This window comes from Syngnathoides biaculeatus, chromosome 12 (assembly GCF_019802595.1).
Source record: "Syngnathoides biaculeatus isolate LvHL_M chromosome 12, ASM1980259v1, whole genome shotgun sequence".
Classification (NCBI taxonomy): domain Eukaryota; kingdom Metazoa; phylum Chordata; class Actinopteri; order Syngnathiformes; family Syngnathidae; genus Syngnathoides; species Syngnathoides biaculeatus.
Genome location: NC_084651.1, coordinates 12,166,748 through 12,192,695, shown reverse-complemented (window position 1 = coordinate 12,192,695; position 25,948 = coordinate 12,166,748). Strand labels below are relative to the sequence as shown.

General features: G+C 40.7%; 2 protein-coding genes across 2 annotated transcripts; one reads left to right on the top strand and one right to left on the bottom strand.

Annotated features, from left to right (window-relative positions):
* Positions 1-1,952: 1,952 nt before the first annotated feature.
* st3gal7 (ST3 beta-galactoside alpha-2,3-sialyltransferase 7) lies at positions 1,953-9,691 on the top strand. Its single transcript, XM_061837680.1, has 8 exons — positions 1,953-2,048; positions 2,195-2,345; positions 3,014-3,134; positions 4,608-4,948; positions 6,883-7,069; positions 7,470-7,610; positions 8,283-8,435; positions 9,557-9,691. The coding sequence occupies exons 2-8, from the start codon at positions 2,206-2,208 to the stop codon at positions 9,641-9,643; spliced, it is 1,170 nt and encodes a 389-aa protein (XP_061693664.1). The 5' UTR covers positions 1,953-2,048; positions 2,195-2,205; the 3' UTR covers positions 9,644-9,691.
* Positions 9,692-10,952: 1,261 nt separating this feature from the next.
* On the bottom strand, positions 10,953-24,156 carry hps1 (HPS1 biogenesis of lysosomal organelles complex 3 subunit 1). The gene is made up of 18 exons (XM_061837679.1): positions 23,999-24,156; positions 23,056-23,213; positions 22,836-22,970; positions 21,266-21,408; positions 20,839-20,947; positions 19,284-19,444; positions 19,098-19,200; positions 18,077-18,155; positions 17,894-17,949; positions 17,642-17,809; positions 17,382-17,561; positions 15,696-15,772; positions 15,480-15,617; positions 13,941-14,005; positions 13,691-13,836; positions 13,326-13,439; positions 11,441-11,523; positions 10,953-11,379 (listed from the first exon to the last, which is right to left on the bottom strand). The coding sequence occupies exons 2-18, from the start codon at positions 23,170-23,172 to the stop codon at positions 11,217-11,219; spliced, it is 2,037 nt and encodes a 678-aa protein (XP_061693663.1). The 5' UTR covers positions 23,173-23,213; positions 23,999-24,156; the 3' UTR covers positions 10,953-11,216.
* Between the last annotated feature and the right edge of the window lie 1,792 nt (positions 24,157-25,948).

Below are 25,948 nucleotides of genomic sequence, written 5' to 3'. Positions count from 1 at the left end.
GAACATAATTTGACGGTTAAAAAAGTCCTGCTGCATGCAGGAAATGTGGTGGGGTTGATAACGTATCTGATGAATGGTGTGCCACCATAAATACTAAACTGTACTCTATGCTCTGTACACAGTAGACCACCATGCCCAACGCGAAAACCATCAAATCCAAGCCTTTGTGTTTTCTGTACTCATCATGCTAATATGCCAACTGTTAGCATTTGAGCTAAGTACCGGACCACAATGCAGGATGAAAACTCTCATTTGAATTTGAGTATGAATGAATGAATCCCGTATCTCTAGACATGATTTCTTTTTATGTTTACACTTGGGAATGTTAAAATAAATTTTCGCATCACTCTAGACTCCACCCGTGTGCGCAAAGACTCCATTTGGCATTCCTGAATACGTTAGTGTCTACAGATAAAGATCTAGAACAGCCGATCACCACACACAGTTGGGTGGAAAGCTAATTTGTATTTCTTTTTTTTCCCTTCAGTTCTGCGAGATGCCTTCGTTGAGTTTGGTCCAGCATCATATCGCGCCTGTGGGCAGACGCAAATATGGCTCCACGTGACAGATGATGGAGAGCAAATTAATGTGTGTCCGCGTTTACTAAAAATAGCAACGTGAGCGTTGTGGTGAACATACGCGTTCTGCGGTGAATCAACCGCATGTCATATTTCATAGCGGACGTCTTTTTGGGAAATGCATGATTTTGTAAATTAGTTTTTAAAATAATCAAACTAATGAGGGCTTATGTTGTATATGATGGTCTGATTACTAGTAGTTAGTGTGGGGAACAGTCTGTTTACACAATAGAATAGCAGGATCGGTCCAATAAATACAAGAAAATTAATACATTCAAAGTCCGATAAAATCAAATAAATCTAATAAAAAATAAATACAATTTAAATGGATGCTTACTATGAGGATCATGAAATAGCAGCATTAAAATTGTGAGGTCCAAAAAAAAACTTTTTACATCAATGTCCATACGACTGATACCTCATGACATGAATTGAAATAAATATAAGCAGAAAAAATAGGATGACATTTGTTCTTTTTATTATTTTGAATTTACTTGTATTAAATATAGCGACCTTGGGGAACACTCTGATTTATACACTTTTCAAATGTTATAGTTCATTTTCAGTTTATAGTTCATATTTCATTTTAAAGGACATGTCAATATCAAAAACATTTACTGTGCGTATAAAATGTTATGTAGTACGCGTTGATTTTGTGTCTGTAAAAACCTGCACTAAAATTGACTGAGTGGTTAGTAATGGTGTTGTGGCTATGTAATATGTCATTATAATTGTTATTATTCTGTTTATAAATGTAGCCAGGGCACATTGATCCACAATCATGCTATAAAGAAACAAACATAAAAGTGAGGTTAACCTGCTAAAAGCTAAGCGGGTTCTTTACTGAGGGTCCGGATCGACTGTGCATGTAAACAAACCACTCACCGGCCACATAATTAGGGACACCTGCACAATCTAATCAGATTCAGCAAAAGAGCTGTAATAAAAAACACGGGTTTTACAAAAAGTACATTTAAAAGGCTACATTAATTGGGCTAAGCGTATTCAATTTGGAGTATGGGGTGGCAGATTTGCTGTTTCTAATATTTTATTTGTTTTGGGGGAAAACCTCCCTATCTGATGACTGCATACCACATCCACGCACACATACTCATACCTTGTACTGTGGGTGTGTTTCGTTGAAAAGCTTGTACACATTACTTAACATTAAACACATTTCAGAAAAATAATAAAGGAACCTGAGACACAAATGTTTATCGTTGCACAAACTATACACAAACTAAATATTTTGGTGGTATGGCGGGCATTTTTGTAATAGTTTCTCTAAAGTTCTGGAAGGCCTAAACAGACTTGGACTGCTGTAGTGTTCAAGCGTCTAGTTAATGTATAACAAATGTTAGTCAAAGGCTTGCGGTAGAAAGCAGTTGCAGCCATTTTAGCCCCACCGGACATGAACCTTCCACCATTTAGTAAATCCTCCGGAATAATCCATACAGGACTGTCTGACAGGTATTCTACTCATTTTCATGACTTTTTAATTGCTTATGTGAAATATGAATTTTGCTTATTTAGATTCAGCACCGGCGACAATAATAATATACAGGAATTTGGTCATGTCTTAAAAAGTAAACGTACTTGACTTTTGTGGGTCTGAGGTGTTTTTACCATGGTAACCCTCAACGGCTTGAGTCTCGAAGACCCCCGAGATGTTCTTCCACTGCTGCCTGAGACTGCAGAGGCAAAAGTGACGACACCTGCAGCGCACAAACAAGAAGGAACACCATGCAGAGAGTTTTTCATCAGCAGGTAACGGAAATAACATAAACAAACAAACAAAGACATTAGAGGTACACTGGTACAGCCGAATGCTGGGGTACGCAACCTGCTGTCCTAGAGTCTTTTTTTCATCATGCTATTACAAAAACAAAGAACACCTTAGAACATGTTATAAAATGTTAAAAATCCACAACTTTTCCCGTTATAGTTAATATTTTGCTCTATCATTTACTTCATGCGGCACAGTGGCACAACCGTTCTGTTCTGACAGGTCTGAGGACCAGGGTTCATATCCCGGAACCGTCTGTGTGGAGTTTGCATGTTCCCCCTGAGCCTGCGTGGGTTTTCCCTTGGTACTCCAGTTTCCTTTTACGTCCCAAAAACCAAATTGCCCCCAAGTGTGAATGTGAGTGCGACTGTTCTCTGTCCACATGTGCCCTGTGATTGCCTGGCAACCAGTTCAGGGTGCACCCCGCCTCCTGCCCGATGGCAGTTAGGATTGGCTACGGGACTCCCACAACCCTTGTGAGGATAAGCAGCTCAGAAAATGGATGGATCATTTACTGCCATTATCTTCGTACAGGGAAATTATTTTGCAATGTATTTTACGCTGGTGTACCTAATTTGGTCTCTAGTGAGTGTATATTTTTGTATAGAGTACATCATAACGCATCTAATGCTGTGCTGGTGTTGCCCAGGACTGAAAATGCTGTCCTCAGTGTGATTCTTCTGCTTGGGTGCTACTCTGCAATTCTGATTCCAGCATATTTCCCCCTGCATAAACTATCTGTTATTGATGATCAATATCCCAAATGGCAGGTGTGTATGGACACACACACACACACACACACACACACACACACACACACACACACATATACATACACGTGCCCACTCATTCACGCACACACAAGCATACACTCTCCCTTTCTCTCTCAGTGTTCCCACAGATTCGAAAGTGACAAACGTGTCAAATTGCTGCATGTAACTATAGGCAGTGGATTATCCTTGCTGGCAGCGATGCCACTGTTCGGTACGTACCGTGACTATAAAGACTGATCCTGGTGCTGCAAAATTTGCTGCAGCATGGATTTAGGAAGCTTGGGTCAGGTGGCCTGTTGGTTGTGGGTGGAGTCTTGGCTGCCGTTGATCCATCCGTTTCTGGGTGGGATTATCCTCCAGGTGTGAGACCCCATTGTAACATATTGATCGCACGTCTTTGAGGCCGATTCACTGCTGCTGACTCCAAATTGTTGGGTTTGATGTTACAATTCTTCCACGTCCTTTTATGTTTTTTATGTTAGCTTTTGCATCTCAGTTTCTGTCCTCCAAGTTTTCTACTGGATGACAGGAGCTGGCCATTGAGCAACTAAGAGTAATTGATAAACTGGCATTCAGATTGTGTGGCCGACTCACCGTAGTTGCTTCTGCCGCAATCCTCACTGCCCCGGTACGATGCAGGATATCCGGGTGTGGGACAGGGTGCGCTCAGGTGAAGCCAAGAATGTGTTGGAGGAATCTGATCGTGAAAGCCTCAAGTCAACAGATGTGACAGCAAAAAGACCGCCCAGGCTTGTTCTCCATAAAGCGTACAGGCCTGTAAATTGCAGTTTGTTTCAATTAGGAGGTTTTTACAGTTTTTCCAACATACGGATGTGGAGTCTACCAATGGTGGAGACAGCCAGATTGATTTGGGCCTCGATGTTCCTGAAAATCACGCATTATGCATGGTGGTGCAGAAATTGACAAAGCTGCAGAATTGTTAAACGATCGAACGAGTGGTGAGGTCTGATGGTGAAGACTGGAGGGATAGGAAGTAAAGAAAATGTATCGAGAATGCTCCACAGGATGCCCTAGTCAACAGTGTCAAAGCTTTTTTGTGGCCACTGAAGGCGATGTAGAGCTCCCTGTTTTGTTCCCTGGATTTGTCTTGGATTTGAAAGGTGGTGGAAATGATTTCCAGTGTACTTCAGCTCTTTCTTAAATTGCAGTGTCTCTGGGAGGGCGACCTCGGCTAAAGGGATTAACCTTACCCGTGGCAGAGAGCAGGGAGATCCCACGGCAGATGTTATGGATGAGGTGGAATACAGTAACTGCAGCGTCAGTAGGTACCCTCACTTCTTTAAGGCTTCTGTCGGGTTTCCTTCAGGGTTTGGGCTCTTGTTGGTTTTGAGAGTGACACAGGGATACACCCACAGAGAGAGAGCAACACACATTGCCACCCTTGTGCTCAACTCTCGTCCTCCTCCTCCTCCTACTCCTCCTCCTCCTCCTCCTCCTGCTCCTCCTCAGGAGGTGTTTAACCGTTCAACCTCGCTGCTGTCAGACCGGTGTCAACGTCGCTGGTGTGTGGAGCGCCTGAAGCAGCTGCCGTGCTCTTCGGCCCTGACGAACGTCCCCGTGTTCGTGCGGCGAGAAGCCAGCGCCGCATCGTGGGATATGCCGCCTCCTCTGGGGCTCCGCGGGAGTCGAGAGCATCTGGCCCGGGCTCTGGCGTCTATGCCACAGCCGGGCCCGCCTCACTCCCTGAGGAGAGGCGGCGGCTGCAGAAGATGTGTGGTGGTGGGCAGCGGAAGGGTCCTCCACGGGAGCAACCTCGGATCGCATATAGATCAGTACGATGTCATCATTAGGTGTGTTGCCAACTAGAGCACATGGAGAGGGAAGGAGAGTTTCATCTGCTCTGTCTCATGATCTCATGAGACTTGAGGGTTTCCATGGCAACTTTAGCTACGGAATTCATGATGGACTACAGTCAATGGTTGAGAAACATGAGAATTTTAAAAAATAATATACAGTGAAGAAAATGAGTATTTGAACACCCAGCATATTGCAACTTCTCCCACTTAGAAATCATGGAGGGGTCTGAAATTTTCATCGTCGGTGCATGTCCACTGTGAGATAGATAATCTAAAAAGAAAAATCCAGAAATCACAATGTATGATTTTTTTAAACGATTTATTTGTGTGATACAGCGCCAAATAGGTATTTGAACATCTGAGAAAACCAATGTTAATATTTGGTACAGTAGCCTTTGTTTGCAATTACAGAGGTCAAATGTTTCCTGTAGTTGTTCACGAGGTTTGCACACACTGCAGGAGGGATTTTGACCCACTCCTCTACACAGATCTTCTCCAGATTCGACAGGTTTCTGGAGACGGAGTTTCAGCTCCCTCCAAAGATTTTCTATTGGGTTTAGGTCTGGAGACTGGCAAGGCCACGCCAGAACCTTGATATGCTTCTTAGGGAGCCACTCCTTGGTTTTCCTGGCTTTGTGCTTCGTGTTGTTGTCATGTTAAAAGATGCGGCCACAACCCATCTTCAATGCTTTGACTGAGGGAAAGCGGTTGTTCCCCAAAATCTCACAATACATGGCCATGGTCATCCTCTCCTTAATACAGTGCAGACGTCCTGTCCCATGTGCAGAAAAACACCCCCAAAGCATGATGCTACCACCCTCATGGTTCACAGTAGCGATGGTGTTCTTGGGATGGAACTCATCATTCGTCTTCCGCCGAACACGGTTAGTGGAATCATGACCAAAAAGTTCAATTTTGGTCTCATCTGACCACAAAACGTTCTCCCATCACTCCCCTGTATCATCCAAATGGTAATTGGCAAACTTAAGATGGGCTTTGACATGTGCTGGTTTAAGCAGGGGAACCTTCCATGCCATGCATGATTTTAAACCATGACATCTTAGTGTATTACCAACAGTCACCTTGGAAACGTTGGTCCCAGCTCTTTTCAGGACCAAGTCCTGTCGTGTAGTCTTGGGTTGATTCCTCACCTTTCTATCATTGAGACCCCAGGAGGTGATATCTTGCATGGGGCTCCACTCCGATTGAGATTGACCGTCATGTTTACCTTCTTCCATTTTCTAATGATTGCTTCAGCAAAGGACCTTTTTTCACCAAGCTTCTTGGCAGTTTCTCCGTAGCCCTTCCCAGCCGTGTGGAGTTGTACAATTTTGTCTCTGGTGTCTTTGGTCTTGGCCATGTTACAAGTTTGAGTCTTACTGGTTGTATGGGGTGGAGATGTGTCTTTATGCCGCTAACGACCTAACGACGAAGACAATACATGGAGTGGAGGTGGACTTTTAAAGGCGGACTAACAGGTCTTTGAGGGTCAGAATTCTAGCTGATAGACAGGTGTTCAAATACTTATTTGCAGCTTTATAACACAAATAAATCGTTAAAAAAATCATACACTGTGATTTCTGGATTTTCTTTTTATATTATCTCTTTCACAGTGGACATGCATCTACAATAAAAATTTCAGACCCCTCCATGATTTGTAAGTGGAAGAACTTGCAATATAGCAGGGTGTTCAAATACTTATTTTCTTCACTGTAATCAACTCAAATAGATAGTGAATATAAAACTGCACTAAAACGTGAGAAAAAATGTTATTAAAAATGATATCTTAATGTATTGAATATAAAAGTTAAAAACAACTGAATGGTAGTTAGGTTGTAATTCCTTTGGTTATCACTGGAGGAGGCATCCCTCCTGATTTTGAAAGACCAAAGATTGCAGTGTCCATGTTGTTTGTTGTTGCCATTCAGGATGAACAATGCTCCCGTGCTTGGCTACGAGACAGACGCCGGTTCTCGCACCACCATCCGTTTGATTTATCCGGAAGGAGCACCCAGCTCTGCTGATGAGTACAGCAAGACGGAGGTCGTTGCTCTTGTGGTCTTCAAGAGTCTGGACCTAGACTGGCTCACCTCTATCATCACCAAAAAACCTCTCGTGGGTCCACACCAGCAGAGCCATCCATTTGCCATACTGCTTATGCTAGGATTGCGGGACGTCTATCTAAGAAAAGGGTCACCTCAAATTGAACACCAGCTAATCACAGGGCAAACATAGACCAAAAAAAACCCAAAAAAACAACAAACATTAAAACCCGCCTTCACACCTACGGGCCATTTTGTATCTTCAATTAATCTACCATGCATGTTTTTGGGATGTGGGAGGAAACCGGAGTACATGGAGAAAGCCCACACAGGTACAGGGAGGACATACATACAGGGGAGGCCAAATTTGAAACCAGATCTTTGGTATAATGAGGCAGATGTGCTAATCAGTATTCACGGCAGAACCAGTAACTTTAAAATGATCACTCAGGGTCTTACCTCACGTTTCATAGGGCTTCTGGTCCAAGTTGTGGTTTTGGAAGGACGTAGTGGATGATATTCCCTTGAGAGCAGAGAACTTCCAGATCCTCCATCCTGACATTATTCGTAAGACTGGAGAAGTCCTACAGGAATACTCACAGAAAAAAGGAAATGTGAGTAGTTTTTTTACATTTTCTTTTGCCCTTCATTCCAATTCTGCTTGAACCTTCAAGTGAGACATAATCATATAACTCAATTTGACATTCCGTATATGGGCTGGCAGCTCAGAACAATATGAGCAATACCGTTAACACTTCATCAGCATAGACATCTTATTTTTTTATTGGATGATGTCTAAATGAAGATGATTGGCAAATGAAGACGATTCTGACTCTGAGACAAAGAGTCACCATGTCGGTGACCCCTGAAATTAGATCAGGAAAGGTCACACCTTTAATTTGACGTAGGTCGAGCAGCATGATTGAAAAAAAGGCTGGTTTTATGTTCTTTTATTTTATGATACAATTGGTTGCTTCTCTTTGCACTTCTGTGACAGTAAAGAATGTTGTCATGTACGTACCGTAAAACAATCTGCGAAGTTATAATAGGTTTTATGATCGTGATCTAAAACAAATTAACTCATGTTACATAATTCCCAAATGGAAAAATTGTAAATAACCTTGTAGGATGGCCAGATTTTTTTTAATTTAAACATTCTGGTGTATTTGTTTTAGTTCACCGCACATATTAAACAAAATCTTTTGCATACACACCATTTTAGCATAAAACCGTTGCATTTACCAAACAAACAAAATTGGCAATAGTGAGCATGTGTCGTCTTGAAGTCGATGGTGCCCACGCTGGGGGCTGGCGCAGTGGTGATGGCGCTGCAACTGTGTGACCACGTGAGCCTGGCAGGCTTTGGTTACAACATGCAACACCCTCACGCTCTGCTTCACTACTACGGGACCACACGGATGGCCGCTATGAAGGCTCAGGTAAGAAACCTTCGCACGTTGCATTCATACTGCACGATTATTACCTCCACAAAGAAAGTTTGCTTTGTTAGAGATTGGTGGGATCAAGCCCAAAAAAAAAAAAAAAAAAAAAAAAAAAAGATTCATACTAAACACAGTGGCATTGGTGGGGCATTCTTTGCTGCAGCTTGGAGTGCAGTTTTTATTGTTGTTGCTAAGATTATACTAAGTAAAACATAAATTATCAATATTAATTATTAATAACATGAAAATTTGTGAAAGGGTTCGGGCATGTCCAAGAAAGGCCTAGCCTCTAAAAAGTTGGGGTGCATCCATATACACAGTATAGATGGTTACTCAGAACAATATGAGCAATACTTTTTTTTTTTTAATTTGGTATAGATTCAGAAATTTTCCCCCCAAAACAATTTTAACCTCTTGTAGGCATATTAAGTGTTTTTTTTTTCCCCCAGTAACCATCTCTTTATACGTGTTATCTACATTTTAAACTTAAAATATATGAGGTGGTTTTTTCTACTACTACTACTACTTTTTTTTGGGGGGGGGGGCAAAACCTCCAAAACTATTTTAAAATGGTACATTGGTAAGAATTTTGAAAATTTTGGATCCAAGATGACACTTTTGTTGGCAATTTAAAGATTTTTCGGCATTTCTCTTTCTTTGTGTGTTCTTGTACCTGACAGTGGTTCCTTTTTTACGGGTCTTTTTAATGTATCTATTTACAAACATTTTTCTGAAATTTGCGGTGGCTCCCTAATGTTTAAGATTACTTGGTACAGCGTAAGGAATTCAGCAAAGTTGAATTTTGGCGTGGGGCCAGAATTTCCACTTAATTAGAAAAATAAGTAAATCGCATAAAAGTGTAAAATTTCTGTGCATACCCAAAATACACTATCCTCTTTTCACACTCAGAAATAAACAGCTCATAATTTTGGTGACAATCCAGTAATTTTGAATTGACTTTATTTTTGAACATTTTTCTTTTTGAGCACAGCAAAGCTCTTACAGACATAATCCAACTGTACTGCATGCCGGCATTGGGGACAACTGTATAATGATCCATTGTTAGTTTAGCCTTGGAGGTGGTTTGCGCTCTACTTTGTGTGTTCTTGTACCTGCAGGTGGTGCATGACGTCAGCTCTGAGAAGCTTTTTCTGAGGCAGCTGGTGGCAGCTGGCGCTGTCAGCGACCTCACGGGAGCGCTGTGACGCGGACGCGCAGACGCTGACACCAACATGAACTCAACACGTGCTCGCCTCCTCCCTTTCCTTCTCGCCGTGAGCCTACGATGATGATGATAAGGACGATGATGTCCTACATTTCTATCGCCAGAGAAGCGGCGAGGAATGACCTTTAAAGCAGAACATCCTTCGGGTCTGACAGAGAACTTGCTGAATTCAATTATTAAAGGCTAGAAGATAAACTCGTGACTGTACGAGCTTATCTTGACAGGAAGTTACATCATCATCCCATATGTATGAATAAGACCACAGTTATACTGTACAGCGGATGGATTTGACAGTCCTATACAATGGTGCGTTGACTTACAAGTTTAAATTGTCCCATGACCACGCCCGTAACTCAAAACACTCCATATCTCAAGTCATCTTTCCTGGATGAAATCAATGTAAATGCCATCAATCTGTTTCAGCAAGCCAACAAAACATTTGTTTTCCACATGAAAAATACCACTGCACAGAAGGATTTTATAAAATCCTAGTTACAATATAAATAATGACGTGTAAAAAAAAATAATTAAACACTGTGCATCATCTGATGGACACGGTGACACTCATATTGGTGTGTGGGCCTTGGCCACTAGGGGGCTCTATATGACATATATTCATACTACTTTTAGATTTGATGATCAACAACCAAATTCTAATATTAGTCAGCAGATAAAGAATATTGTATGTGCTTGTTAGTATTTTTAGACGTGTTTCTACCCCTTGTGTTAACAGGATTAAGATTACCACAACAATGAAGTTTCATTATAGCTCGTTATTGGCGTTTTGCATCATGTGTTAGCATTAAGCAAGCAGACTTTCATACAGTAAGCCACTCTAAATATGGTTCGGCTAAATCCAAAATGTGAAAGTATTTTCGTTTTATGTTTAGTTAAATAGCAATATCAAAATAAAGCACAAAAAAGGACAATCAAAATATCCACCAGTAGGCTTGTCTGGGGAGGATTTGAGTAAAAAATAAAATAAAATGAAAATTAAGCAGAGGTTGGTTCCAGTACATAAAACAAAAAAATGTAAAATAAAAATTTAGAAAAATGAACAAATAGGTAAATTCTCAAATGCTGGAAATGTGAATATATGGCAGTTCACACAATTGTGAATAGTTAATTCGGGTGAATAAAGAGTACAGGAGTGTTAGCAATATCCATCAGTGCATTGCTACAGCCTGACAAACTACATTAATAAACCAATATCAGATGATGTCTGGGTAAAGGTATTTTGTATTTATTTATTGTATTTTGTAAATAAAAGGATCAAAATGTGAGTGATGTTTTGTTGCTGTTCATTGAAAAACAAGCACTTTCATTTTTTTTTTTTTTGCATGCACACAAACACATGTACTCCAACAATGTAAAAACAAAAATTGGACATACATACATACAGTAAGGTGAAGTTAAATACTGCATGAAATTAAGCACCACATATTCCATACATAATTGTAGAAATAAAAAAGGGGAAAAACTAAAAATCAGACTGACGTGTATTGATAAAATATTCAAATGTCATGCAGTGCGCCGCGGTCTTAGCTTAGTGTCTAGAGGAGTGGGTTGCGTGAGGGCTCCCATAGCTTGCTGGCCAGCTGTCTGCAGTGCTGCAGGATGATGTCAGTGGGGATGACACCCAGGTGCACCGTTAGCAACTCGTAGCACTTCACCACTTCGCCCTGGTGGCTCTTAGCGTAGTAGCGCAGGAGCTTCCTGAGGTCACACAATATGAGCAAAAAATGCTTTTGTAACAGCTCAGCTGAGGTTTTCTCACCTGTAGTAGTCCCACGCCAGCATCCCGATGGGGGCAGTGTCATCGGGTAGGATGGGCATTTCCGCTGCCTCCAACTTGTAGCCCTGAAGGGTTTCATATACAAGTACACGCTATGTAAGACGGGGTTGCGCTAACTTTTGGACTCAAGCCCCACATTTGATACTTTCATTCTAGAGATGGGCCACGTCCTTTTAGAGGTAAGAACATTTTAAATATGTCCATCAATCTAGCCATTTTCTGAGCTGCTTATCCTCACAAGGGTCACACGCATGTTGGAGCCTATGCCAGCTATCTTCGGGCAGGAGGTTGGGGTACACCCTGCGCTGGCTGCCAGCCAATCGGAGGGCACATAAGAAAAAAAAAAAAACCAAAACACTCGCACTCACATTCACACCTACACGCAATTTAGAGTCTTCAATCAACCTACCAGCCATGATTTTGGGATGTGGGAGAGAACCAATGGGCCCAGAGAAAACCCACGCAGGCACGGGGAAAACACGCAAACGCCACACACTAAACCCCCGTTCCTCAGAGCTAGTCCACCATGCCAAATTTGAAAGATGTATTACAACCTTTATTTTAATAATGAGTCAGAAACAATGTTTAAACAACTTATACAGTGTTTGTCCAAGAAAAGAAGCGTAAAATTCGTTGTCGTTTTAAACCCTTTGGTTAGCATTTCAAGCATTTGTCAATATCAACAACCATTTTTAAATATTGATTCATTTGCATTTTTCAACTTTTATAGATTAGACTTAGAGGCAATTTTTATTTAAAGAATAGTTTCAAGTACAGGTCAACTTCTTATTAAAAAAATATGTAGGCCTACATATATTTGTTCATGACTTGTAAAATAACAATTCATCATTATTTTAAATTCATTTAATTCAAAATTATTCCCCGATGAAGAACTTTTAACTGTAAACATAAAATAGTTTATTTTATCAACATTCATTTTATCATTCACAATAATTAGAGGAACCAATTATCTAAGGAGATAAGTGATTTTGGAAAAATGAATGAAAAAAATTTATCAATACATTTTAGTGAAACAATTTAAGAGAAGAAACACCTAAATTAATGCAAAAAAAAAATGTCTTGGTAGGCTGCATGAAAGAATGGACTTGGCTGTACGGATAAGGTGTTTCAGAAAGGTTCCAGGACTGGAGTCAAAAATGTTTCAAATCCAAACTTCAAGTTATTGCCTCGAATGGGGACCGGATGATCAACTACAAAGCAATGCTGTCCCGTTAACTTTGTTCAGTGGACAAGAAGAGGTGACAATTTTGTAGCTGATTCACCATGATAGCCCACCAGTTTACAACGCCCTGAGCATCAGACAGTTCCTGGCCAAGACGAGTATTGCCATGATGAAGCAACTGCCCTACTCACGTGATCGAGCTATGTGTGGTTTATTTATTTTTTATTTTTTTAGTCTTCTTCAAGTTCAAGTTATCAAGATGGCTGTGACAATGGAGCTGCGGAGGATCCCGGAAGAATGTTCCTGGGATGGGAATGCATAAAGGCGTGCCAGAAAAGGTAAGGCAGTGAGACTTAGTGGCATTCTTTTGAGGGGGAAAACTTGTGTCTTGGTTCTTGAACACAATCCGTTCCAGAAGGCTGGTTGAAAACCAAAACGTTCGAAAACCAAAGCATGTTTTCTCATTACAATGAATGGAAAATGAAATAATGCGTTCCAAACATAAAAATTTGTTTTTTTCAAGCGATTTTTCTTTAGCTTTTCCTGATAATAAACTGCATAGTAGAAATACATGTATGTTTTTGGATGCAATTCTTGGAACCTTCCTGACACACCTCGCACTTCCTCCACCCGATTCAAGGAAAAAATAAAATTCTAATGGTTGTCAAGGCAAACCATACTCACGGTTTCATTTTCGAACCAGAGGAAGTAGCAGAAGTGGAAGTCGCCGTCTCGCAGGGTGACGGTGGAGTAACCCTTTTGGAGGTAGCGCCGTGTTGTGCTCACCAGCCTCCACACCTTTCATGTAACATAGACACACTTAGAGAACTCTAAATATGCTCTTGGGACATAACATTAGGCACACCTATGCAATCCAAAATTCATAAAGACTCAATGATATAATGTGTGTCTCCCTAATGTATTAGTATCTTGTGAGTGTATATGATAGAAAATTGAGCCAATAAATTCTGAACTGTGCGGATGATTAGTAGAGGCCGAATCATTCGTCCAAAGTTGAACAGAACATTTGAGCGACACATGGTCATCACCTTGTTTTTGATAAACCGAGCCACGGGTCCTTTGCCCAGCTCCGACGTAGTGCGCTCGGTGAAGTAAAGGGATGGTGCGATCATCTGGCCCGTGGATCGATCCACGCAGATGAAGTGGATGAGGCCTGGGAAGTCCTCCAGGTAGGTGAGACGAAGTGGGTCAAGGACAACCCAGGCACTTAGGGATATATTACTGAAGTAATAGACAAATCAATTATATCTTTTTTTTTTCTTTGCTTGACAGGATATGACACCATTGTGATGTTTCTCTTGCTTTTCACCAGCAAGAAGTCCTTCCAGTCTATCAGCTTTTCCCTGGCAAACGCCGATGCAGGGAGAGGGAGGACAGGAGAGGTGCACAAAAAGCACGACTTGAATGATAAATGTATAGCGTCATTTCGGGCCTATAAGCCACAACTTTTTTCACACGCTTTCAACCCTGCGGTTTATGTGGTGCTGCGGCTAATTTGTGCATTTTTTTCGAACGGCCGCAAGTGGGCACTTGAGCGCAAAAGGTAAGAGTGAGACCGAATATATTTGCCGAAGAAGTAACTTTTACCGGTCTGGCCCTGTTAGCGCTGCGCTAGCGTGTTACTGCCACGTATCAGTGATTTTAACCAGTATGTTTTTTTTTACCGTCCCTGTCAGCGCGGCGGCGCTAGCGTTAAACTCCCTGTTGTACCGTCTTTGTAAATATCTCGTGTTTCAATGTCGGTTTCAATGTACCGTAGGCACTTGCGGTTTCTACACAGGTGCGGCTTATGTATGTATCAAATGGTATTTCCTTTACAACTGTACTGGGTGAGGCTTATAACCAGGTGCACTCTGTCGGCCGGGAATTATGGTACATGTATTGGCAGACGCTCTATCAGTCAGCCGCTGTGCTGCAAAACAAAAATTAATGGAAAAAAAATCTGCAATATCACACGAGAGGGAGTCATGTTGTATTCACCAAACTTTTTGAAACGGAGAGCTACAGTACTTCTTGATGCCGATTAATGTGACGGACTACCGTATTTCCCCGCCTAGAGAGCGCAGCTGGTTATAAACATTACCCAGTAAATTTGCAAAAACCATTTGGTACATACATAGGCCGCAGCTGTGTAAAAGCCGCAAGTGCCCACATCGAAACATGAGATATTTACATAGAAAGACAGTACACAGAGAGTTTAACGCTAGTGCCGCCGCGCTAACTCTAGCGCCGCTAACAGGGCCAGTTAAAAAAAGAATCATACTGATAAAAATCACTGAGACACTGCAGTAACACGCTAGCGGAGCACTAACAGGGCCGGACCGGTAAAAGTCACTTCCTCTGCACATACATTCCACCTGTCTCACTCTTACCCTTTCCGCTCGAGTGCCCCCTTGCGGCCGTCAGAAAATATGCACAAATTAGCCGCATCACCACATAAACGGGAGGGTTGAAAACGTGTGAAATATGTCACAGCTTATAGGCCGGAAATGATGGTACTGGTTTCATACTGTATTCAGTTCTGAGGCTATTTCAGATTCACTAACATGCCATTTACAGATTACTTATACTCTGATTCCAATTAATGTATTATTTTCATAATAGATGAAGATGACTATCATTTCAGGGGTGTAGTCAGCCTTTCACCCAATGTTAGCTGGGATGGGCTCTGGCACTCCCACAACCCTTGTGAGGATAAGCAATTCAGATAATGGATAAATGATTATGATTCAATTATTGGTTTGGTTCTTGACCTGTGACAAAAAAGAAAAAAAATGTGGATCATTTTGAGTAAATATCACAGTGCCTTATACGCACTGCAGCATGGCCTGGGCTCGCTCCTGCAGACTGGGGGAGAGTTTCCGAGGAACGTCAGACTCTCCGGAGTCAATGAGGAAGCACTGGCGATAAACGCCACACAGCTGGGTCTTCATGTTCTTGCACCAAGGGATAAGACTCCAAATAAAAAAAAAACAGCCATTAATGGAAATGACAAAAAGGGCTCGACGCTGAAAAGGAAACGTTGACTCTTACTCTGTGGTGAAGCCAGGTCCACCTCGGGAAAAGGCTCGGTTTTTAAACTCGCTCCAGACATTTTGTAACTGTGCAGACTGCATGAAAAGGGGACGATTGAAAATGAATTAAATAACTATTGTATACTTTGTATTACAATCAAGTTTGTATGAAATAATAAATCCAAATAATCAATGTTACATAAATATCCATTCATCAACTTTCTTAGCCGCTTATCCTCACAAGGGTCACGGGCAGTGCTGGAGCCTACCCCAGCTATCAACAGGCAGGAGGCGGGGTACACCCTGAACTGGTTGCCAGCCAATCGCAGGGCACATGGAGACAAACAGCCACACTCACAATCACACCAAAGAGCAATTTAGAGTGTCCAATTAATGTTGCAGGTTAATGCCGCCATTACATGAACATTATATTTGTATTACATTACATACATTACATACAAAAAAAATCCTCAATATTTTACTACACACTACACCCATAGTACAAATGTGTCACTAACAAAATGCTATTAATGATTTATTCCTGACTTAATTTTTAGCTCTTTTATGCTTCTTGGGGCGAGTTACCTCACATCAAATTTGGCGAGGGTCTTTAATCGTTTCAACTAGCACGTAAAAACAACATTTTATACATGTACTTCTTGTGGAAAGGCACTTTACACTTCATAGCACAAGTTAAAAAAAAAAAAAAAAAATCCCAAACACGAGCTATCAAAATACAGTGGATATAAAAGTTGTGCACGCTTGTGTTCAAATGCCAGGTTTATGTGACGCAAAAAAATGAGACCAAGATCATTTCTAAACTTCCATCCATCCATTTTCTTTGCCGCTTATCCTCACAAGGCTCGCTGGGTGTGGTGGACCCTATCCCAGTTGTCAACGGGCAGGAGGCGGGGTACACCCTGAACTGGTTGCCAGCCAATCGCAGGGCACAGGGAGAGAGACAACAGTCGCACTCCCAATCACACCTAGGGGCAATTTAGAGTGTCCAATTAATGTTGCATGTTTTTGGAATGTGGAAGGAAACCCGAGTGCCCAGAGGAAACCCAGGCAGGCACGGTGAGAACATGCAAACTCCACACAGGCGGTCCAGGATTAAACCCGGGACCTCAGAACTGTGAGGCCAACGCTTTACCACCGGATCGACCATGCCACTATTTCTAAACGTTATCTAGTATAAATTTGAACTATGAAAAGTACAACTTTTAAAAAATATTTTTAAGAGGAGAATTAAAACAAACAGCTGAAAAAATGAAGCTGCAGAAGTGTGCACACCCTCTTATTAGAACTCTTTTAGTGTGGCTGTGTTCACAATCACCCAATGACATTTAACTCATGGGAGTCAGCACACCTCTGCCACCATTTCTACTGCCTCCGATTAACCCATAAATACATTTCTGATGTTTTAGTAGGCTTTTGCCGACATTTTCATGCATTCTTGCAGAACCCGGAATGTGTATATATGTGCCCTGCGGGTGGCTGGCGACTAGTTCAGCGTGTGCCCCGCCTCCTGCCCAAAGATAGCTGGGATAGGCTCCAGCACTCCCGTGACACTTGTGAGCATAAGCAGCTGAGAATATGGATGAACCATAAAATTCTCGAGTTGGATTTGGTCATCATGTCAGAAACTGCACCAGTTCACACAAATACAACACATACAAAAAGACGTGAATGGAAAAAGACGTACCTGAATGTCACTGGGCCCAAGAGCTTTGATAAACTTGTCCAGCTTGCTTCTGATATCATATATTGTTGGTTGACTTCTCGTAGCAGACGACCCTTCCTGGCCTTCACTCAAACGCTTCTCCAGCTTGGCAAAGGCCTCTAGGAACATGTACACGGACGCGGCCACTGCACTCGTGGGAATCTGATTTGATTCCGTGGAACGGAGATGGTGTGAGTTTGAAGTCAAAAGAGCGCGGGAGGGACATGCGTGGGCCCACAAACCTTAGTGAGCAGCACCAGTGTTATGCCGGGCCATAGTGGCAGACAGTACATGGAGTGAGGCATCATGGGATACAGGCCCTCCTTGTGGGAAACTTCAAGAAAGACCCTGCGTGGCGTGGATGGGTCAGGGGGAGGAACCTCCAGACTGTGCAGACTGTCTTCTGCCATCTGAACAAACACGCACATTTCTATAGTGAACTACATAATGTTGTGACACCTAGTGTATAAACAAAAAGAAATATGACAACATACATGAATGTCTGGATCCACAAACTCAAACACTGTAGCTTCTTCTCTCGCTTGTTTTTCTGGAGGAACACAAGGTTACATGTTCAAATTATTAGACACGTTACACACATTTTGTTAAGTGCTCTTGACTACACGATTTATATTTGATATAAAAATATAGACAACAGCAAATATCCCTAAACTCACCTGAACCACTGGAATTGGTAGGGGAAGGCTGAGGAGTGTAGAAGCTTTCTGGGCCTGAGCCGCTGGTACTATCAACGTCCTTCACAGAAAAGAGATACAGAATAATAATGATTAATAGTCATAATTACCAAAAAAATACTGGTTTAAATTGACAGAAAACTCAAGTGATAAACAGATTAAATAGACCAAAAAAAGTTTATATTTCTTACAAAAAATACAAAACATATTTTTGAACATTTAATAAAAAAATAAATACACATGCACTAATAATTAATACATGGAGAAAGCGTCAGGAAGGGCATCCGGCGTAAAAATTGTGCCAAACATATATGTCCGCTCATCTGAGATGACACGCTGTGGTGACCCCAAAAGGGACAAGACGAAAGAAATAATTACAATTATAATTTACAAAAATTAATACAAAATATTTACAAAAAAAGGAGAAGAAAAAAAATTCAACAATCATTAAAAAATAAACAGTCATAGCTTTTGCATAAATATTATAGTATCTATTTGTCTAAAAATAAAAATCCCTCTCTCCTTTTTCTGGCATTTACCAAATAGAAATAATTTCGGTAATCTTGACTTACCTGAAAACAGGAACTGTTTTGTCTGATTTCATATCATAAAGTCACAGGAATAAAAGTGTATTTGTCTTTTTATAGTAATTTCTTTTTAGTCATAACCATAATAAAATGGTAAAACTGATAGAAAACCGGAATGGCAAAACCAGTGGATTTTAAAATGGGTGCCTGAGGTAGGGTGTGAGTCAATGGCGGCACAGCATCTTGAGAAAAAATTAAGAAAATAAACGTGCTGTATTTTTAACCATGCCAAGCTAACTTTAGCAACAAGCTAAAGACAAATATGGATTTTTTTGGGGAGCGTGGAAAGAATTTACATTCAGCACAAATCGCACAATAAATAGTGCACAATGTTAAATTATTCACTGTGTACCCCTTTGATGAGCAATGAATTGATTATTCAGGATGTGGGTGACCACCTGCGCCACCTACAGTACCTCAGAAGAATGTTCGTCTTGGTCCATGTTGCTAGGATACATGTTCTGGGCCATGATGATGAGGGCCAGCAGGTCTGAAGTGGCGAGCGTGCTCGCGTTGCGGCTGCAGATACGTTAAAAGCCAAAGTGTGAATGTTTCAAGTTAGTGGGGGGAGGAGAAGAAGTGAGAAAGCAAGAGTCCAGCACCTGGAGTAGAAGGCCAGCAGTTTGGTGTGCACCAGGATGAATGCATGCTGGACTTCTTCTCCTGCCCTCTCCACGCTGGAGTTGAGCTGCTGAACTAAACGGCGCTCCAAGAACTCGATGCACTGCTCGCACAGCGTGGGGTGGATCAGTCTCTCTACGGCCTGTCATGGCAAAACACTTAAAAGTTATTGTACAGCTCCGTTCATCGCTGGATGCCATGTTTCCCAACCTTTAACGACCCAAGGCACTTATTTTACATTACATGACATGTATGTTGTACGAGTGGCAACAATAGATAGAAACACATGTGTGTGGAAACCATCAGCCATCTCATGGACAGCAATCAGTTGTTCTGCCTGTTAAAATACAACACTGGCATAATTGATGAATGAAATAATCAGTAAAAAAAATGATTTTCAGACAAATTCATTGGATTTGGATCATTTCCAACAGCAGCCTTCATTAGCTCTGTGTAAGTGCCAACGCGCCCTGGCTGAGCGTCACTCCTCTCATCAAACTGATCACAAATATTTGCATCAACATGGACTTGTGAATTTGTGTTCGTGTTTTCAAATATGCGCTCCTGCTGCCACCTAGTGGTTACTTGCTTTTAAAAGGGAGGTTTTCGACAACCCTGACATATTTGCTATTGACCTCTGAGTTTAATGTTTCAACAATATCCCTACAATTACTTTACTGGTTGAGTTTAATGACGAATTAAATATATATATATATATATATATATATATATATATATGGCCATAATATTCTAATATTTGATACGGCCATTATTTATGCACCCTTGCATAGCGTAGAAGCACAAGATCTTGAAAAAAAAAACCAAATAATTAAAAATAAATTAAGAATCTTTCCACAGGAACTTTAGTTCACCCTTTTTGAAAACGTTTAGGGGAACAAGCCTAAAAAAAATCTGTTAGAACTAATTGCAACTCACTGGGATGCGATGAGTTTTTTTTTTTAATTATTATTATTTATTCCACAACAACCAGATCAGCATGTAAAATGGATGGATGTCACAATAATGAACATTTTGTCTTGTCATAAGTAGGCAGGACACATGCAAACTAATCGTTCATTTCTCATTTTGGGTGCCTAACATCTATCCATCCATTTGCTTTGGGCAAGATGGGCAACACCCTGGACTGGTTGTCAGCCAATTGCAGCAGAAATACTGTACACACAAACGTTCACATCTATGGACAATGTCGTTTTCAATGTACTGTATATTTTCAAAAGGTGAAGAGCTTGACGTTATTACAGTTTCATTTAGTTTTCTGATTAAGTTATGCTGTTAATAAATGGTAAAATGCTTCTCTAACTATTCCCTGAACAAAAAATAGAGGTTTTATGATGGTGACAGTTTGAGCCTTGACTCTTGTTTTTAGTTACAACAATTTGGATGTAGATCCCTATTACAGAAAAAAAATAATAATTCAATTGTTCTGAAAGCAGAACAACTTGGACGTCAACTCGTATAACAGATCCTTGTCTTATATCCAAACTTGAAAACAATGAAATCATAAACAGACTCCACCTCCACCAAGAAGCTCTGGTCGTTTTCCCTGAGGTAGTTGTAGGTGTCCAGCAGGCTCTGGAGATGTTTCCACAGACGTTCCCTCTGCTCCACGTCTTGAGGACGCAGCCTAGACATCAACACAACAACAACACGTCGATACAGCACAGGAAAACTGTGTGCGCAGTATCTCATGTCACACGTGTGATGTACGACAAGTAACAGCTGGTCAAGAGAGGCCAGCAAAGTGCCACCTCACCACTGAACCACAGACACTAAATGAAATATTATATATGTATCTTTATAATATATTCTATTTTTATACGAGCAGGATATATACAGTAATACATAGTACTGTATAGTATACAACAAGCCCTGGAGAGAACTCCACCAGCCACAACTGAATAGGACCTAACATCCATTTATTTATTTTTTTTTAACGTCTTACTCTCTCCTGATCAGGCTACCGCTGAGGGTGACCATTCCGAAGTGCACCTCAATCATCTTCTTGGTCACATGGATCTTCCTCCTCAGATCATCCTCCTCCTCCTCGCCGTCTCCGTTCACAGCAATGTAGAGACACTCGTCGAACTACAATTGTTGGGATAAAAGGAGGCAAAACATGAGAAAATATTTATGCTTTGGGGGTTAAAGGCAATATTAGCACTAGACACCTGCACAGTAGTATCTAAAAAAAAAAAAAAAATCAGATTTCAAAGATAATTATTTTAGTTATACTTGGTTGTTTTAGTAAGAACATTACCATGGGGACATTCATTGGAATTAATTATTTTTTTTGTCTCACCTATACAACAAATATAATAAAGAATTTTTTTTTATAGTGATGATCTCCAAAAATGAACAGGTATTAACAATTGTTTTTATTTTACCTTTACACTAAAATAACAACATTGCATGAATGAGTCAACAAAAATATAGCTTTTTTTCTTATCGACTATTTTCTTTTTGGGTGTTATATTGTCATTCAAGGAAGTATTGAGCCATCCATTTTCTGTATTTTACTCTCACTAGGGGTGCCAATGTGCTGGAGCCTATCAGAGTAATTTTTAACAGGAAAAATAAATAAATTTACAGAGACACTGTTTGGTGTTCGGCAACACGGTTGGCAACTGATTCGAGCGTCTGCTTCGAATTTCAGAGAACTGTGGTTCAAATCCCAGCCCCGCCTGTGTGGCGTTTGCTTGTTCTCTCTGTGCCTGCATGGATTTTCTCCGAGCACTCCGATTTCCTCCCACATCCCAAAAACACGCATTATTTGGAGACTCTAAATTGCCCTAGGTGTGATTGTGAGTGTGACTGTTGTCTGTCTCCACGTGCCCTGTGATTGGCTGGCAACCAGTTCAGGGTGTACCCCGCCTCCTGCCCGATGATAGCTGGGATAGGCTCCAGCACTCCCATGACCCTTGTGAGGATAAACGGCGAAGAAAATGAATGGATGGATGTTTTGTAATAATTGAAAATTTTTTAAAATGGGTAATGCAATTGTGATTGCAGTTTTCAGTGGTGTACAACAAATATTAAAAACAGTTCTAAGTACAATGTCGCGCAATTGTTCTCGACTGCAAGGGACAACCATTATTGTAAGCATATTGTTAATTGATGACGACATCACTCAAAAGTGAACCTTATTATCTTTGCAACTGTGTAATTTTTGATACAGCTCTTGTACTGGATTGTATAAAGATTAGATTAATAATATTTGTACCTAATGAAGTATCCAGTTGATTGTATGGATTAATTTAAATTGACTTCTTTCAGAATTTGGATTTATAGATGACAATATTACAAACATTTAAGAAAAATGGATGAAATAAGTACTAGTAGTATAAGAATTAAATGAAAAAAAATGGGGGGATAACTGTGTGTATGTGTGTAAAAAATGGCTTCCATTAGCACATGATGCGCTGTTGGAGGATTCTAAATATGCATCACACGCCAGGGCAGAGGTTAGATGCAGTGTTTTTGTTGTTGTTTTGACTTTTCTTTAAGTTGAGTACCTGGTGTAGTACATAAGTGTGGTTGTTCTCTGTGTTGAAGCACGTGTAGCTGTCACCCAGGCTGTCCACCATGGAGCTACAGGAAATGATGATGGGCGCAAACAAGGTGCTGATGCTGTCCTCAAAGGCTGGAAGCTTCAATACATCATACATTGTACTGTAATTATTATAGATGCACAGGAAAGCATGAAGCAAGTATTCATGTTGTTTTTTTTTCTACCTTCTGGCCTTCTTCCTGGGCCACGCCATACTGCTCCTGGATGTTGTGTTGGAAGCTTGGGTCTGTCCAGTGGAAGAGGACCTCAGCGCTCTCGGAGGTGATGAGCAAGGCCTTCATTTGGAACACTTGCGTTGACTTTTTACAGCCACTCTACAGCACTGCAAAAACAAACAAACAAACAAAAAAAAAACATAGAAATTGTAGCAAAATCAATAGGGAGAAATACAAGTGCTTTGAAAAAAAACACTCTCATGTAGCATATCTATGAAAACTTCATGAGGATTATTCACAAATATAGTTAGGATTAAAATTTAAATGAAGAATAAAATAAAAAAAAACATCAGTTTGATTATATTGTTACACCATTTAGTTGCTGCCCAACAAGTAGGATAAAGATATAATTCATAGCCAAATAATTTTTTTGTATCCGAATATTTAGAAATCCGGCAAAATCCACATTTGTGATTCACAAGGATTCTTTTTAAAAAGGACCTGCTTTTTTTTGTTCGACAACTACAACGTTTTTCTACTGTATTTATAGTTTCACATCACCCGTAAAAAAAATGTAAATCAAAATCACATGCCATCACTGTCTGACAGTTAATATCATTCAAAAGATTTTTTCCCCCATCCGGAATTTGCATTGGATATCATTAGCCTATGCAGGTGTAACTAAGGAGACGTCCGTTACGTTAAACTCTTCAAGGAGAATGTTATACTATACAAGGATGGTGTGGCCATGTGTGTAAAACTGGCACATCAAATCTGTCTTAGAAACAAAAACAATGAACATACTTGACAACTTTCTTTGTATTTCTGTTTTTCGATATGTTCCGTGAGGGGGGAAAATGTTAGTTCCTCAAAAAAAAAAAGTTAAACGTCCTCGATACACTCGCATTTGCCAACCGTGTAAAATAATTATTAGCTGGTCGAAACGACTTACTTTGTGTTTTTAGGTGCTGGTGATGTCGACGTTAGGATCCATTGGCTTGTTCTTGCTGGTCTTCAGCGTTTTGGCCCAGTTTGACATGTTTGAGCAGCGCGTTCCTTCCGCATTTCAGCCGCACCACATCCGCGTCATGTGACCGCAGCACACGGGCAGTATCCGTGGGCGCTAGCACTCGTATTAACAATGAATGGGATTTTTTTACATTTTTTTTTTTTAATGGACGCTTGTGAAGTGAAATGTGGTCATGTGATGCCTTAGTGCAACGCATGACTAGCGACCAGTACAATGGTTTCAAAAACTTCAGGAATGTCAACTCACTGGTGGGTATTTGGAATTTCTAAGCATTCAGTTCTGGGCTGGAATTCCATTTTACAGTCATCGCCATCCAGCAAAGATGTGGAAAAATTCTCAGGAAACTAACTTAGCATTCTTGGATAAAAGAAGCATAAAAATCGACATTTAGCTACTTATTTTAACTAATGTAGAACGCAGCACTTGATTGATGATATATATATATATATACAGTCCATATTACATATAATTGAAATAAATGGCTTAATTCCATTTTTTTTAAAATGAGGGAAAAAAAGACTATAATAAAAAGGTCATTTTACAGATGTGTAGCTCTACCATCTTCTTGCAACATAGCTGCCCAACAAAAACAATATAGCTCCATAAGATTTCCATCCATCCAACTATTTTGTTAGCGGCCTATCCTCACAAGGGTCGCGGGAGTGCTGGAGCCTATCCCAGCTGTCAATGGGCAGGAGGCGGGGTACACACTGAACTTGATGCCAGCAAATCGCAGGGCACATGGAGACAGACAGCCACTCTCACAATCACACTTAGGGGCCATTAGAGTATCCAATTAATGTTGCACATTTTTGGGATGTGGGAGGAAACCGGAGTGACCAGAGAAAACCCATGCAGGCATGGGGAGAACATGCAAACTCCACACAGGTGGGTCTGGGATTGAACCTGGGACCTCAGAATTGTGAGGTCAATGATTTCCATCTGATCTACAGTGCCGCACTCTATAAGATTTCATTTTTGTAATTAACGGAAACACAAAGAAAAAAATCTCGTGACAGCATATATTTGTGTTTCAGCCAAACGCTTTAAAACAAAATTGAGGACCTGAGAAAATAAATACAGTGGATTCTCAAGAGTCTGAACATAATTCGTTCTTGCAAAGTGTTTGAGTTGTTCAACCTTGGAAACACATTTTCCCATAGGAAATAATGAAAAGGAGTTTAATCAGTTCCCAATCTCCAAATAGTAAATTCCTATTCACGTAAAAACATGTACACCCTGCATTTAAACAGTAAAAAAATGCGTAAACTTAAAGCAACTTAAATGCGCATCATTTACCTTTTGGTGGCGGTGTGATGGCATCATAGGCACTCGAGAGGGAAGGGGGAAGTGTCAAAGTCAACCCCCCATGATTCGTAATTCTCCAGTAGCTTCTCCATTTATTCTATTATCTGTGGCTTTTGCTTTGTAATCCTAGACACTCCTTTGGCAAAACTAGCTGTCTTTTATTACATTTTTATTCTTTGGGATAGACTTAATAGTCGACTTGCTTGGCTCAAGTCGGCTACCCGGTCAACATGGGTTTAGCTTTGCCAGGGTGTTCGGACACCCAGAATTAGGTCGAAAACCGATTTGTACAACCACTGAGACGTTTGAACCCCAAGGTTCCACTTCATATTGTAAATATGACACCACGCAAAAGAGAATTACCAATGTTGCAGGTCAATCAGATTTTACTTTTCATATCCCTTTTCAAACAGGAAAAAAAAAAAAAAAAACGTGACACAAAGTCCTTCACAGAGATAAAAACAGGCAATTAAAATAGCAGGAAATATACAAAAATCCATCCCCACAGATAAAAGCAAGAGCGATGAACATGTACGCTTACAGAAACACACACATAGCTATTTT